The sequence below is a fragment of the Dromiciops gliroides genome, chromosome 1 (assembly GCF_019393635.1).
Source record: "Dromiciops gliroides isolate mDroGli1 chromosome 1, mDroGli1.pri, whole genome shotgun sequence".
NCBI classification, from domain to species: domain Eukaryota; kingdom Metazoa; phylum Chordata; class Mammalia; order Microbiotheria; family Microbiotheriidae; genus Dromiciops; species Dromiciops gliroides.
In genome coordinates this window covers 272,058,486-272,075,826 of record NC_057861.1, presented here as the reverse complement: position 1 = coordinate 272,075,826, position 17,341 = coordinate 272,058,486, and the positions used below count along the sequence as shown (strand labels likewise).

The following is a 17,341-nucleotide window of genomic DNA, read 5'->3' as shown; positions in this document are numbered from 1 at the left end:
CCGGCCTCAGACACTTAACACTAGCTGTGTGACCCTGGGCAAGTCACTTAACCCCAATTGCCTCACTAAAAAAAAAAAAAAAAGAATCTAATAGTCCAATGGGAGGAAAGAGCACATCTAGGAGGTAGGTTGCTCTTTAATAATGAGACATACAGGTTGAAAGATTGAAATAAACAGGCATTGGGCTCTGGATCTCCATGCACTCTCAAAAGTTGATACAGCAACCTCACTTTACCATGAAGTTGACTACTAAAGCTTCCCTGATCCAGGGAACCTGAGCCTACTATCTCTGCTTTTTCCTGTCCTGGACCTTGACTAACTTATTCTGAGTACCCCAATACAAGTTGTTTTCCCCAAATACATCACTTTCTTGGCATTACTGACCATCACCAATGTCTAATGTCTCACCAACCCTATTGTGGAATGGCAGTCAGCATTGTAGTCATATTCTGGGTCACCATATATGATCCATGCAAGACAAAACCATGCTGTTTGTAATGATCTCCATGTAAGAAATTAATATATTGAGTAGGAAGCTATCAGAAGGATGTATAAAAAATGCAATCCATCTACAGAGAAAGAACTGATGATAACTGAATACAGATTGAAGTATAATTTTTGTTAATTCCTCTTTCTATAGTTTTTTGTTTGTTTTCTTTTACAACTTGACTAATGTGGAAATGTTTTGCATGACTACACATACATAACTTATATTGAATTTCTTGTGTTCTTAAGGGGGGTGGGGAGGATGCGAGGAAAAAATTTGGAATACAAAGTTTTAAAAATCAATGTGGTAATTTGTTTATACATGTAATGGGGAAAACTCTAAATAAATAAATTTTTAAAAATAAATTAAAAGAAATTACTATAACTCTCATATTTAATAACTAATTATTGTATTAGGAACAAGGTTTTCCCCCCTTCTCTCCTTCCTCATCTAGAAATCAACTAGTGTGGCATGTCTCTCTTAAAGATTTGCCCAGATCAAGATCTAATCAGACAGTAAAAGAAATTCTAAGTTTGGGCTAATGGGTGTATTCCTGCTCATTGTGTTTGCTCAGACAGTGCTGGGAAAAGGTTGATTCTCCCTATTATGAAGACAGGTGATATGGAAATTGATGTCTTTTTGACCAAGGTTTGAGTGACCTAAGTCCTGTGCCCCAACACCTTCATTTTAATATAACCCACACCTGCCTTTGTGTTAACCAATCTGAGTTGACTGCCACCCATCAGAAACACCTCCTCTTCAAAGGGCATGTAAACTGTGACCCCACTACCATTAAGGGTCTTTGGTCTACAGGAGATTACCAAATGACCATCCTTTTATCAATAACCTTCTGGCCTTGTTAATAAAATTATTAAATTACCCAGAAAGTATGTTTCTCAAACCTTTTTAAACATCACACCCAGAAAAGAAAATCAGCTTATTTTTCAGTAACTTTTGCCAGCAAATATTTAACAATATCCTCAATTAAAAAATTAGTCTTTATATGTAATCTAAAAACACCTAGATTCTATCTTGTAACCTGTATTGTATGATGTTCAGAATCTCTACTTCAATGATGCTGTTTATTTCCTTTAATTTTTGAAGTTTTCAGAATTATGGATTGAAAAAAAGATATTTTAGGAGCAAAGTCTACAAATCTTGCATATTTTTGCTGCTTACTGTATGGATGTAATTCTCCATTAAGAATAACAAGCATTTCATTTATATATCAAAAGCATATCATACCCCAAAATGACTTGAAAGAACAACATCAACTTTTGTAACAACGCAGTACAATTCCACAGTTACTAATACCACACCATGCAGACCATAACATTGTTAAAGCTTGTTATTTCTAAGTAAATAGAAATAAATATATAGGGAAAATCTAAATGAACTGAAATGCTCAAGGGATGGGCTTTTCTGAGTAAAAGAACTTGAGTATTGATGTGGTGATTATTTGATGTCCTTTAACGAATCATAGATTCAAAGTAGGAAAGGAATTTAAAGATTTATCCCTGGGTCTTCTTCACAGCCTATAGTACAAGCCAAGTCAACAAACATTTTTTTAAGTCTATATTATCTTCCAGGCTCTATGCTAAGAGTTAAAATCCAGAGGGTATAAAGAAAGGTAAAAACAAGGCTCTGCTCTTGAGGAGCTCAGTCTAACAAAGAAGACAATATGCAAAGAGCCCCATACAAGCAAGGTATCTCTATCTATCTACCTACTGACCTACCTATCTACCTATCTACCTACCTACCTACCTACCTACCTATCTATCTATCTATCTACCTACCTACCTATCTATCTATCTATCTATCTATCTATCTATCTATCTATCTATCTATCTATCTATCGATCTATCTATCTATCGATCTATCTATCCATCCATCTATCTGAGAAACTAGACATAGTCTGAGACGGAAGCCATTAACACGAAAGACTTTATGCAGAAGGTAGAACTTAAGCTGAGAACCAGAAGACACAGATAAGGAGGGAAATAGTTCCAGGCATGAGGGACAACTAATGAAAATGCTAGGAGTGGGGAGATGGAGTTTCTATCATGTGTTAGCAACAGCAATGGGAGGGAGGAAGAGGCAAAAAACTGGAATGTCAGGAAAAGATCAGGCTATAAAGGGCTTTATAAGCCCAACAGAAACTGTTGGGCCTCTAAGCTAATAGTAGCTAAGGGGTTAGAGCTGAGTACGGTATTCTGACCACCAAAATGCCTCACTGTCACAGTGCTATCATTCTGTAACTTGACTTGGACACATTATCTAGTTGTTCCTGGATTCTTCTTTGCTTCTTATAGCTCGTTCTTGTATCCTTATATTCTTTGTTTTGTTTTGTTTTGTTTTTTAGTGAGGCAATTGGGGTTAAGTGACTTGCCCAGGGTCACACAGCTAGTAAGTGTTAAGCATCTGAGGCCGGATTTGAACTCAGGTACTCCTGACTCCAGGGCTGGTGCTCTATCCACTGCGCCATCTAGCTGCCCCTTATCCTTGTATTCTTATATCCTGATTTCTTCTCTCTTTTTGGTTGACCTAATGTTTTGGCTGTCTCCTCTGATCTCTGATACTTATGGCTGGCATCTAAGACTCACACTCTTTTGTTTGCCCTGGGACACTAGTGTAAAGTGGCCATGGAACTGGGGTGGGGTATACACACTCTCTTTCTTTAGTGTTGCAGCAGTGACCCATAGCTAATATCTTCCCTTACTACTAAAGCCTGTAAGGCTGTACACAGATCCACCCAAATCCAGCCATTCTGACAGCATAGGAGGTCCTCAGTCTCAGGAACTGGTAGGACTTGCCCTTAGTAAGAATACAATTCACCAGAATCTTCCCAGTAGGGATGTTGCAGGAGGAAAGGAAAGATTACTACTGATTAAGGCATGTACCCTTTCAGAGTACACGCAGACACAATAATAGAAGAAATTAGTAACTAACCTCAAGAGATTTTTATTACTTTGAACCTACCTTCACTATATTCCCAGGCTCTTCTGTAGTCTACATGTCTACACTGAGGCAGCTAAGTGGTACATTGGGTAGAGACCTAGTCTTGAAGTCAGGAAGACCTGAGTTCAAATCTAGCCTTAAAAACTTACTAGCACTAGGTGGCGCAGTGGATAAAGTGTTGGCCCTGGATTTAGGAGGACCTGAGTTCAAATCCTGCCTCAGACACTTGACCCTTACTAGCTGTGTGACCCTGGGCAAGTCAGTTAACCCCCATTGCCCCACAAAAAAAAAAGCTTACTAGCTCTGTGACCCTAGACTAGTTGTTTAACCTTTCTTTGCCTTGATTTCCTCATCATGAAAATGAAGATAATAATAGCACCTACATCTTAAGGTTGTTGTGAGCATAAATGAGACAACAGCTGTAAAGCTTTTTGAAAATCTTAAAGTGCTTTTTAAAGGTTAATCATAATGATGACAACAATGGTGATGAAGATGACAATGACAACGGACTTCCTTTTCTTTCATCATAATGACAAACAAATCTCTCTTCCAAAGCCCTGAGCAAGGTCACTGCTATCATCTACAGGCACCAGCTAAACCTATAGAATTCAGCTTGCCTGGATAAGCCTTATATCTCCACCTCCAACTCTTATCTCCCCATCAACATAGGAATACAAGTCCATGACCCAGTATTTTTCAACCATTACCACTAAAATATTTCTGAAGAGTTTGTTTTCTTTTCCATCCTAAAGAAATTTTCATGTGAATATTTTCTTTCTGTTCTGGGTTTTTTGATGCAAAACTAATTTCATCAATTTGGAAAGCTTCTGGTAAAGAGGCTCCCTCTACTGTAATGATTGGAATGACGCCACCTACTGGAGACTTACTATAGGAAAGTTCTGCCATGAAGTGAAGGTTTTTAAGGGCAAGACCAGGAGTCTTTTCTTTGGCGTCAGGAAGTGACGTTTACTTGTGGGAGGAAGAAGGGAGGAGCCTGGCGCTCTGACTGGGGCTTTTTCCTGAGGATGCTGGTGGAGAAGGGAGCTAGAAATGGACTCTCCATTTAATAGATAGATGAATGTAGGCCTTTCTCTCTCTCTTTACCAAATTCTTATTCTCCTTAATAAATGCTTAAAAGCCTAACTCTTGCTAAAGCTTATAATTTATTGGTGACCACTCATTAGATATTTTAGACAGACTAGCTAGAATTTTAGCCTTTAACACTACCAATGCATGTCAGGGACTATTCCATAACTTAAACTTTTAAAAATGTGTGTGGATCACTAGGAAGGTAAGATACCTACCTCATACAACCAGTATGTGTCAGAGTTGAAACTTTGTTTTCAATCTTAAAAGTATTTGTTTTTCCAGTTACATGTAAAGATAGTTTTCAACATTTGTTTTTATAAGATTTTGAGTTCCAAATTTTTCCTCTCTCTCTCCCTTTCCTCCCCTCTCCCAAAGACAGAACACATTAAACATATTTCTACATTAGTCATGTTTTGAAAGAAGATTCAGAACAAAAGAGAAAAAACTCAAAAAAGAAAAAAAAGTAGAAACAGTATGGTTCAATCTGAATTCAGATTCCACAGTGTTTTTTTTCTGGATATGGAGAGCATTTGCCATCAGGAGTCCTTTTGTGGATCATTGTATTGCTGAGAAGAACTAAGTCTATCACAGTTGATCATCAGACAATGTTGCTGTTACTATGTACAATGTTCTCTTGTTTCTGCTTACTTCACTCAGCATCAGTCCACTTTAGTCTTTCCAGGTTTTTCTCAAATCTGCCTGCTCATCATTTCTTATAGAGCAATAGTATTACATTACATTCATATACCACAACTTGCTCAGTCATTCCCCAATTTATGGGCATCCCCTTGATTTCCAATTCTTTGCCAACATAAAGAGAGCTGCTATAAATATTTTTGTATAAACAAAAGTTGAAAACTATCTTTACATGTAATGGAAAAAATAAAATACCTTATATGTAAAAAAAAATTGTAAATGTGGGTCCTTTTCCCTTTTTATGATCTCTTTGGGATACAGACCTACTAGTGGTATGACTGGGTTAAAGGGTATGTACAGTTCCATAGCTCTTTGAGCATAGTTCCAAATTGCTCTCCAGAATGGTTGGATCAGTTCTCAACTCTACCAACAATGCATTAGTGGTCCAATTTTTTCACAGCTTCTCCAACATTTATTATTTTCTTTTTTTTGTTATATTAGCCAATCTGATAGGTGTGAAGTGGTACCTTAGAGTTATTATAATTTGCTTTTCTCTAATAAATAATGATTTAGAGCATTTTTTTTCATTTGGCAATAGATAGTTTTGATTTCTTCATTTGCAAACTGCTTGTTCTTATCCTTTGACCATTTCTCATTTGGGGAATGACTTGAAGTCTTATAGATTTGATTTAGTGAACTAGATAAATCTAACCACAAAATTAATAAGAAAAACATTAAGGAGGTAAATATAATTTTACAAAAATTAAATATGATAGACCTCTGGAAAAAAACTGAATGAGGATAGAAAAGAATATGCCTTTTTCTCATTGGTACATGACATGTACACAAAAGTTGACTATGTATTAGGGCATAAAAACCTCACAGTCAAATACAGAAGGGCAGAAATAGTAAATGCATCCTTTTCAGATCATGATGCAGTAAAAATTATGTGTAATAAAGGGCCATGGAAAGAGAGACCAAAATTGAAATGGAAACAATAATCTCATACTAAAGCATGAATCAGTCAAACAACAAATCATAGAAACTATCAATAACCTCATCCAAGAGAATGGCAATAATGATACAATATACCAAAACTTATGGGATGCAGCCAAAGTAGTACTTAGGGGAAATTTTATATCTCTAAATACCTACATGAATAAAATAGAGAAAGAGCAGATCAATGAATTTAGCAAGCAACTTAAAAAGCTAGAAAAAGAACAAATTAAAAATCCCCAATTAAATACAAATTGGTAAATCTGAGAATTAAAGGAGAGATTAATAATATTGAAAGTAAGGAAACTATAGAATTAATAAATAAAACTAAGAGCTGGTTCTATTAAAAAAAACAATAAAATAGATAAAGCTTTGGATAATTTGATTTAAAAAAAGAAAGAAAATCAAATTACCAACAACAAAAATGAAAAGGGTGAACTCACCGCCAATGAAAAGGAAATTAAAGCAATAATGAGGAGATATTTTGCGCAACTATATGCCAATAAATTCAACAATCTAAGTGAAATGGATGAATATTTGCAAAAATATAAACTGCCCAGTGTAAAAATGCTAAATAGAATAGTAGCAAAGAAATTACAGCAATTTATCCCCAGGATAATACACTATGACCAGGTGGGATTTTTTACCAGGAATGCAAGGCTGGTTCAACATTAGGAAAACCATCAACATAATCGACCATATCAATAAGAAAACTAAGAAAAATCATATAATTATCTCAAGAGATTCAGAGAAAGCTTTCAACAAAATACAGCACCCATTACTATTAAAAACACCAGAGAGAATAGGAATAAATGGAGTTTTCCTTATGACAGTATCTATCTTAAACCATCAGCAAGCATTATATGCAATGGGGATGTTAGAGATCAGGAATGAAACAAGGATATCCATTATCACCTCTATTGTTCAATATTGTCCTAAAAATATTAGCCTTAGCAATAAGAGAAGAAAAAGGAATTGAAGGAATTGGAATAGGTAAGAAAGAAACAAAACTATCACTCTTGGAAGAAGATATTATGGTATACTTAAAGAATTCTAAAGAATCAACTGAAAAACTATTTGAAACAATTAACAACTTTAGCAATATTGCAGGATATAAAATAAACCCACATAAATCATCAGCATTTATATATATGACCAAAAAAGTCTAGCAGCTAGAGATAGAGAAATTCCATTTATAATACCTGTAGACAATATAAAATATATGGGAGTCTAACTGCCAATGAAAACCCAGGAACTATGTGAACAAAATTACAAAATATTTTTCACACAAATAAAATCAGATCTAAACAAATGGAAAAATATGAATTGTTCATGGGTAGGCTGTGCTAATATAATATAAAATGACAATTCTAATGAAATTAATTTCCTCATTCAGTACCATAGCAATCAAACTACCAAAAAAGTATTTCATAGAGCTAGAAAAAAACAATAACAAAATTCATATGGAAGGACAAATAGTCAAGAATATTGAGGGAATTCATGGGTAAAAATGCGAAGGAAGGTAGACTAGGTTTACCAGATCTAAAACTGTATTATAAAGCAGCAATCATCAAAACTATTTTGTACTGGCTAAGAAATAGAGAGAAGGATCAGTGGAATAGATTATGCACACAAAACACAGCTGTAAATGAATATAGCAATCTCCTGTTTGATAAATGCAAAGACTCTAGCCTCCAGGATATGAACTCACTATTTGACAAAAATTGCTGGAGAAACTGGAATATAGTATGGCAGAAACTAGGACTAGACCAATATCTTACACCACACACCAAAGTAAAGTCAAAATGGGAACAAGATCTAAACATAAAGGGTGATACCATAGGCAAATTGGAAAAGGAAGGAATAGTTTACTTGTCAGAACTATGGAGAGGGGAAGTATTTATGACCAAAGATGAGATAGAGGACCTTATGAAATACACAGTGGATCATTTTGCTACAATAAATTAAAAAGGTTTTGCACAAACAAAACCAATGCAAGCAAGATTAGAAGGAAAGCAGAAAACTGCGGAAAAAATTTTACAATGTTTCTGACAAAGACCTCATCTAAAATATATAGAGAACTGAATCAAATATATAAGAATACAAATCATTCTCTGATTGAAAAATGGTCAAAGGGGGCAGCTAGGTGGCACAGTGGATAAAGCAACTGCCTTGGATTCAGGAGGACCTGAGTTCAAATCCAGCCTCAGACACTTGACACTTACTAGCTGTGTGATCCTGGGAAAGTCACTTAACCCTCACTGTCCTGCAAAAAAACAAACATACAAAGAAAAATAGTCAAAGTATATGAACAGGTAGTTCTCAGATGAAGAAATCAAAACTACAATTATATGAAAAAAAAATGTTCTCAATCACTACTGATTAGAGATGCAAATTAAACCTATTCTGAGGTACCACCTCACACCTATCCAATTAGTTAATATGACAAAAAAGGAAAGTGATAAATGTTGGAGAAGATGTGGGAAAATTGAAACACTAATGAACAGTTGGTGGAGCTGTGAACTGATCCAAGCATTCTGGAGAGGAATTTGGAACCATGCCCAAAAGGCTTTAAGATTGTGCATGCCCTTTGATTCATCAATACCACTACTAGGTCTATATCCTAAAGAGATCATAAAAAATGGAAAAGGACCCACATGTACAAAAATATTTATAGCTGCTCTTTTTGTGGTAGCAAAAAATTGGAAATTCAGAGGATGCCCTTCAATTGGGGAATGGTGAAAGAAGTTGTGGTATATGAATGCAATGGAATACTATTGTTCTGGAAGAAATGATAAGCAGATGGATTTCAGAAAAACCTGGAAAGACTTACATGAAGTGATGCTGATTGAAATGAGCAGAACCAAGAGAACATTGTACACAGTATCAACAACATTGTGTGATGATCAGCTGTGATAGACTTAACTCTTCTCAACAATACAATGATCCCAGACAATCCCAAAAGATTTATGGTGGAAAATTCTCTGCACATTCAGAAAAAGAACTGTGGAGTCTAAATGCAAACTGAAGCATACTATTTTCACTTTTGTCATTGCTTTTGTTATTGTTCTTGTTTATACATTCTTGAATTTTGTTTCTTTTGTTTTGATTAATGTGAAAATATATTTAACTTGATAGTAATGGATAACCTTTATCAAATTTCTTGCTGTCCTTGGGAGGGGGAAGGGAAGGGAAGATGGGAGAAAAAATTGGAATTCAAAAATATCTTTACATGTAGTTGAGCAAAATTAAAATTTTAAATATAAAAATTTAAAAATAAGTTATATTTAGTTCCATATATATTTTAGAAATGAGGCCTTTATCAGAAATACTGGCTGTAAAAATTGTTTGCCAGCTTTCTGCTTTCCCTCTAATCTTGACTTCATTTGCTTCTGTTTGTACAAAACTTTTTAATTTAATCAAAATGATCTATTTTTCATTTCATAATATTCTTTATCTTTTATTTGGTCATAAATTCTTCTCCTCTCCATAGATCTGAGAGGTAAACAGTTCCTTCCTCTCCTAATTTACCTATGGTATCACCCTTTGTGCCTAAATCATGTACCCATTTTTTACCTTATTTTGATATAAGGTATAAGATGTTGGTCTATGCCTAGGTTCTGCCATACTATCTTCCAGTTTTCCCATCAACTTTTGTCAAATAGTGACTCCAGAAGCTGGAGTCTTTGGGTTTATCAAACAGCAGATTACTATAATCATTCACTACTGTGTCTCCTGCACCTAACCTATCCCATTGGTCCACCAATATTTCTTAGCCAGTAACAAATAGTTTTGATGACTGTTGCAGAGTTGAATCTTTAACCAACTTTTTTTCTGACCCTGAGACCAACTTTCTATCAATTACCCCAAACCTGCTGCTCTCCATGTCTGACTCTGTGACTCCATTTGGGTTTTTCTTGGCAAAGATACTGGAGTGGTTTGCCATTTCCTTCTCCAGCTCATTTTTACAAATGAGGAACTGAGACAAACAGGATTAAGGGACTTGCACAGGGTCACACAGCTTCTAACAGTCTAAAGCCAGATTTGAACTCAGAAAGATGTCTTCCTGATTTCACTGGCACTCTATCCACTAGACCACATAGCTGCTCCTAAGTAGGAATACAATCAACAGTAGAAACCTTTCTTTGCCAATTCATGGCAAAATTTCAAAATTAATAATAATTCATACTTAAATGGCACTTTGAGGTCTACTGATCGCTTTCCTCATGACAAACCAATAAAATTCAAAGTACCGATGCTATTTGCCCCATTTTATAAAAGAAGAAAATTAAGTCAAGAGAGACTGATTTACCCATGTCATGATCACTGCACTGGTAATATACCTGCTGAATCTAGGTCCCAGGCCACTCTACCAGACCACTTCTCAAAGATTTTCCTCATAATAGCCATTGCTATATTATAAATTTTAAAAGTTTCAGAGAGTTATTTCAATGTGCATTGATACCAGAACATTCTAGAAGTTGTGTTTTCCTCCCTAAAAATACCTCATATCAGATTATTTCCTATTATTTTCTTTTTGGCTGTAAAGGTCACTTACAGAATAAGATTTTAATTAATTGATACTTCAATTTAGTTAAACTCAGGTTTATCAATTTTGTGTTAAATTAACTTAGATGATTGCTTAGCACTTCATGAAATGATTGATAAAATGTGTTTATTAATTAAACATTCTAGAAAGAACTTTCCTTTCAGCTATGTGGCAAAGAGGATAGATGGCTGGACCTGGAGTCAGAAAGACCAGAGTTCAAATCAAGCATCAGACATTTCCTTGCTCTGTGAGCCCAGACAAGTCCTTTAACTTCTATTTGCCTCAGTTTCTTCGCCTACAAAATGTGGATAATAATAACACCTACCTCTCAGGGTTGTTGCAAGTATAAAATGATATAATATTTGTAAAGTACTTTACAAACCTTAAAGTATTATTTAAATATTGTTATTATCATCATCATGATTATATGCAGAAAGCACATCCCATGGCACCTTTGATGCATGAGAAGTTAGATTATAAAGATTCATAAGCTATATATTTTATAATTTACATATATTTAAATGACAATTCTGATTTCAACATTACAGGACAAATCTTACAACATAAATCTTTCATGATAGAAGCTTCTTCTTAAGGATGATTTTTATTAGTAGTTATAATATTTTTCTAAAATAATATTCCTTCAATCAATAAAATATTTATTGAGCAATGGGCAAAACCCTTTGTTAAAGATTGAAATACAAAGATATCCAAGATATAGCCGCTGACTTTGGGGAATTTACTATCTAGTAGTGGAGATAAATAGGTATGTAAATCATCATTAAAGACATAATGCAAGTACCATGGAACAAAGAAAATGCCATCAGAAAGAAATTCCCATATTTAATATATCAAGAAAGATGCAAAGCAGAGTTTGGCACATCTAGAAACATGGTTAACCAGCCTAGGATAATGATTTTTGACATCAAGTGTACTGGAAAGTATCATACTTTATTATACTTATCATTTCCAGAGCCATAAACTTGTTTAATGTCTTTACAATAATTTCTAGGGTTTGCAAATAGGAAGAATAAAAGAATTAACATGTATATGGCACCTCAAGGTCTACAAAGTATTTACATACATTGTCTCACAGAATCCTCACCACAACCCTGTGGCATAGGTACTATTATCACCTCCATTTTACAGATGCAAAAAGTAAGGCTCATAGAAGTGAAATGACTTTCTAGAAATCACACAGCTAAAACACCGATGAGGAACATAGATTTAGAGCTAGAAGGGACTTCAAGGGATATCTAGTCCAGTCCCCTTCTAAAGTATAAAACTTTAGGAAACTGAAACCCATAGTGGTTAAGGGGCTTACCCAAGGTCACACTGTGGGAATCTTTACAAAGATTACAGAGATCACAAATCTAGAGCTGAAAGGTACCTAAGAAGCCATACAGTCTAACCTCTTCAAACCCAGGACTTCTTGCCTGTTAAGTTCAGTGCTTCACCTGGTGTGGCAGATTACATCACACAAAAAAGGAGAAACAAGATCCATCAAAAACACAAATGCTTTCAAATGAAAAATATCAGCAAATCTACATAGTAAAAGAGATTCTTCACTTGGAGCACAAAGCTTTCTTGTTGCTTCATGTGCTGGCAAATATCCATGGAGAGGTGAGTAGTACATTCCATAGGGCTCAGGCAAAAAGAAAACCTGCTGCTGCAGTAACAGTTATCCAGATCTCTCCATGCACATCCTTATCATGTTATGCCAATATCATGCAAAAGAAAAGGTTGTTTGCAAATTGCTCCACATATGGCATGAAGAAAAAGGTAAAAACAGATGGTTTTCTTTGTGTGTGTGGAGGGGGTGTCCATTACTCTCCTTTTTTTATTGGAAAGAAGTTTGTTTTTATTTGTTAAATAAAAGAGTATCATCTCTTTATTTGCATAAGGGCATTTGATGCACATGAATTATTTTTGTTTTTGTCACTCCAAATTGATTTTCTTAAAGTTTGTGTTTCTGCCTCTTAACTAGAACATTGCCTATCCTCAGTAATATTTTCACCTCTCAAAAAATGGATTGGAAGTTCAATAAATCTTCCTTAGTGATAACAATGTCTAAGCATCAAGTTCTGCCTGAGAAATTTTATACCTGTGACCTCTTCCATGTTAAACAAAGACGTCACACACCCCCTGTGGTGACAACTTATAAGAATATAAATTCAAGAACGCTGCCACCAAAACCCCTCAGAACTTACTGGATGTTTAGTTAAAATATATGTGATATGGAAAGCATTTTTATTCATTTCATAAAAAATATTATTCAACAAGTATCTATTAAGTGTTCAACTATGTGCCAGACTCTACACTTTAAGTATGTTTCTGTATTTTTTAAACAAATTTCCATTACCTATTTATTATTACCTATATTATACAGTAAACTAATGGCATTATAAAATATACCCCCAAAAGAAGATTTAGATATTAAAAAAATATGTTTAAACCTTGTTAAATGGTGTGACCTCAAAAGACTAAAAGGTGTAAAATGATTGGTGACAGTTTTTCATAGACTAGGTAAAATAAGAACAACTGACTTTTTCACAGTTTTTCTTCATCTCCTCAAAGTAATCATTCCCACAGTTATCTATGCAGGTATGTCTTCATACTCATAAGATATCCAAAGAAGTATAACCCTTTGCCAGTTATATGTAGTTTAAGTCCTGGAGTGAATGAGACCACCACTACTAAGTCTAATCCATTGGAGCCCCCAAATATTGTTGGTATGGGTTACATAGGATTTGATGTAATAATAAAGGGGTTTCACTTTTTCTTAAACTTTTAAAACTCAATCCTCTTCTCTCTTCCTAAGGGTCATTAGAGTTAACTCAGTAATCAGCAGGCAGATTCTTCTCAGAAAATTTTAAATTATAAGTTGATTTTCTTCTCCCACTACTCAACACTTATACAGAACCTCCCCCCATCCCTTCCAGTGGTGTGTACTCATAGAGTTCAAACTGATGCTAATATCAATCTTTTTTTAAAAAAAAGGATAGTTAGGAAGATAAATCTGACACATTAGAAAAAATAAATCACACCATATACCAGAATCAGCTGTTTAAAAGAAGTACAGTAATTTAAAGCTAAAAGAACCACACGGTCAAGAGATCTGAGTTCTATCTCCCTAGACCTGTTTATATCTCTTGCTAGTATGACCCACAGTTAGGTGCCACAGTGGAAAGACTACATAGTCAGGAAGACCTGTATTCAAATGTGATTTCAGACACTTGATGTGTGACCCTGGGACAAATCACAACCCTCTTTACCTCAGTTTCTTCTTCTGTTAAATGAGCTGGTGAAGGAAATGGCAAACTGCTACAGCATCTTTGTCAGGAAAACCCCAAATGGGGTCATTGAGAGAGCAAGATTGAACAACAACAATAAAAAGTTAAATGACCTCAAGCAAGTAATTTGATCTCTGATCTCAGTTTCTTCATCTGGAAGATGAAAAGTGAGGACCTAATGATCTTTAAGGTCCCCTCCTTCCAGTTATACATTTCTATTCTACTAAAAATCACTTTCCTGCTCTATCCTGCTATGGATTTTCCACATCATTGCTCTTCTCCACTAAGACATATAATCAAGAGTGGACTGCATTATTTTCCTTCCAAGTAAGACCCTCCTCCTATTGAGAAAAGTAAATTTTGTCTTTCTTACATTTTTCCCAGTTAAGATAGAAATAATCATGTTTAAGTGAAACACTTTCTCACAGTGAAATAATTATACACAATAAGTCCAATTTAAAATTTATCAGGCAACAGAAGGTACTTTGCCAAAGATTAAGAAAAATGAACCACGGTATCAAATTTCTGAATACAAAAGGTTCATCGGAATACTGTTTATACAGTAAGACTTTCTCCAGAAAAAGTGGGGGAGGGGAAGAAAAGAAAACACGCTGAAGCGGTAGAAAAGTGAAAACCTTTTAAAACACTCATGGGACTGAGGACTAACTGTTAAAGAAAAAGAATTATTTTTATCCCTTAGTTAATGAGCCATACTAGGAGTTCTTATTGCTCAGTAAAGTTCATCTTGACAGCTCTTTCCTTGGGAAAAAAAAATATGCGAACTTTAGCAAAAGAAATTATTAAACCACAACCCAAATTATGTTAGTTACATATATATTGAGGTTGTTTGTTTTTGTTTAGTTTGGGGTTTTTTGTTTTTCCAATAGTAAAACACTGAAGAAAACCAGTAGACAGTGCTGTATGTCCACTCATGCATCACCATGAGAAGTATGTAGTGCAATGCCTAGCAGAAAGTGTCAGTAACCTTGACCTCAAGAAAGTGACTAAGAAAAAAAAACCAGCAAAGAGTCTAGGTCCCAGTATGCTGTGTGCTAAAAGGAGACCATAGAGGTGATAGATAGATAGATAGATAGATAGATAGATAGATAGATAGATAGATAGATAGATAGATAGATAGATTAGATAGATTAGATAGATTAGATAGATAGATAGATAGTTTACTCTGCTGTAAAATGGAATTGCGTTGCTTTGTTTTCACATCTTACAACTATTAGCCTTGTTTTCTCAAACAAGCCATGTACAACAGCTTGCCCTGCCTACTTTGTTCAGTCTTTAAGGACAACTGTAAATCTGTCTGTGTAAAAGAGTAAAATCTGAACTAAACCAAAACAAAAAGGAAAAGAAGGATTCTTTAACAGAGTCACACAGAAAAATCTTCCTTCGGCGGTCTGAAAGACTTCGATAACTATCTTTTAACCCAAGCCTGATAAGAATCACTTTACCCTTTCACTAGTTACATAATGGATGTTTCTTCTCTTTCTGGGAATCTGGGGCAGTGGCACCCCATTTTGCCCTTCCCCCTCCTCAGTCCATGCAAAACTGTTACTTTTCGAAAGAAAAGCCCGCAACACACCACTAAACTTTCATATCACTAGAGGAGGTGGCGGTCTCGAGTCTCCAAGCGAGGGCTGGATGCAAGCACCCACCAGCCACAGCGCCGCTTGCAGCATCCCCAGAACAACTGGGGGAGCTCAGTGGCTGAGTGGGCTCCTGAGAGGGAGAGAGCGCTCGCTCCCAAGTGCCTTGGGGAGGGGGTGGGGGGGGAGCCTGACGTGGGGGTGGAGAAGCAGGTTGCGCCCTGGCTCACAGGCTGTAGCGGAGGGTGACGGGCGGCAAATCCCGGGCTTCCCGGCAGCTCAGCCGCGGGTTGGGGAGCCGGTGGGGGCAGGGAGCCCTCAGAAAGAGCAACCACTCAATCCACACACTAGCTCGCCAGCTCGCTCCCAGCGTCCTGAGTTAACATCGCAAAGAGGAGAGCCGTTGGGGGACTGAGCGCTGCAGCCCAGGAGGGACTCGAGGGAGTAAGGGATGGGCTGGAGGGGTCGAGGCGCCTCTGGGTCGCCAGACAAACTGGTAGTGCCCGAAGGAGGTTCTGGGAAGAGACTAGGAATAGGTGGCTTAGTCGGTCAGTCGCTCACTCACCAGCTGCAGAGTACAGAGGAAGATGAGAGTGCAGCGCCCGGTGCAGCATCCCATGGTGACTGGCGGCGTCCGAACCCGTGAGAAAGCTCCAAATCTCCGGCAGGCGTCCTCCCTTCCTTATCTTCCCTAGTAAAAGCCCCCCAAACCTGCTCCGGCTCCTGCTCCCGCCCTGGACCCCACTCAGGGGCGAAGGCTCACTGCCTCCAGGCAGACCCCACCACCTCTGCAGCCTCCAAGCTGTTTCTTTTTCCTCTTTCTGTTTCTGGGCTTGGGGGCAGTGGTTTCTTGGCTAAGGGTTGGGGGGGGGGGTCTTTCTTCTCCTTTGTTGTAGTTTCTTCGGACTAAGCGAGCTGAGGTCAGTGCAGCCCGGAGGACTGGAGCATCTGGCTGGGGTCCCTTCCTCCCCACTGTGCAGGTCTACTTCTTGAGGAGGGGGAGCAGAGGGTGGGAGGAGGTGGGGGAGAAGGGAGGCTACAGATGGTGAGTGGGTGAATGTCTGTTTAGGGGAGGGGTATATAGTAGGTGGGTATCTGGTAAGTGGAGTGGGCTGACGGGTGTGTGTGTGTGTGTGTGTGTGTGTGTGTGTGTGTGTGTGTGTGTGTGTGTGTGTGTTTTAAGGTGGGGAAGAATGAATGAGAGTATAACCAGAGGGGACCAGCTAGTCTTGTTCAGAATATTTTAGGTGTGTGTGTGTGTGTGTGTGTGTGTGTGGTATTAGCGGGTAGTGGTAGGTACTGGTGGTGAATGAATATGAGTGTAATTGGAGAGATGAAGTAGATAGATCTGCTTGGTTCTGGGATTCTGTCCATACATACGCCTTGTGAGGGAGATGGATGTGCCTGTAAACTGATGGGAGTATGTGTAGGGAATCGGTTAGGCAGCTGCCCATTGGGGTAGAGAAAAGGCACTATAACTCTAGAGAGTTATAAATTGAAGGAGGTCGGTCAGGGGAAACTGGTCAGGGTAGGTAAGAATCTTCGTGAAGAAGAGAGGATAGCAGCAAAAGACTGTAGTTTGGGTAACTGCCTTATTGGGAAGAGAGTCATGTCGGAAAGTGGGAGCTTGCTAACAGAAAGGTGGATTGGATGTGAGCCTGAAAGAGGGAGAAAGCGAATGGATGTGAACCAGGGGATATAGAGAGGGTGGAGGGTGCTGCTATGGGTGGACTGA

At 37.1% G+C, this 17,341-nt stretch overlaps 1 protein-coding gene across 2 annotated transcripts in view; it reads right to left on the bottom strand.

The window, feature by feature from the left end:
• NKAIN3 (sodium/potassium transporting ATPase interacting 3) overlaps positions 1-16,635 on the bottom strand; it is an 831,085-nt gene extending 814,450 nt beyond the window's left edge. For both annotated transcript variants that reach the window (XM_043977983.1, XM_043977984.1), the window contains exon 1: positions 16,172-16,635. In XM_043977983.1, the coding sequence (XP_043833918.1) occupies positions 16,172-16,225 (54 nt within the window). In that variant the 5' untranslated portion in view covers positions 16,226-16,635. The remainder of the gene's footprint in view (positions 1-16,171) is intronic.
• Between the last annotated feature and the right edge of the window lie 706 nt (positions 16,636-17,341).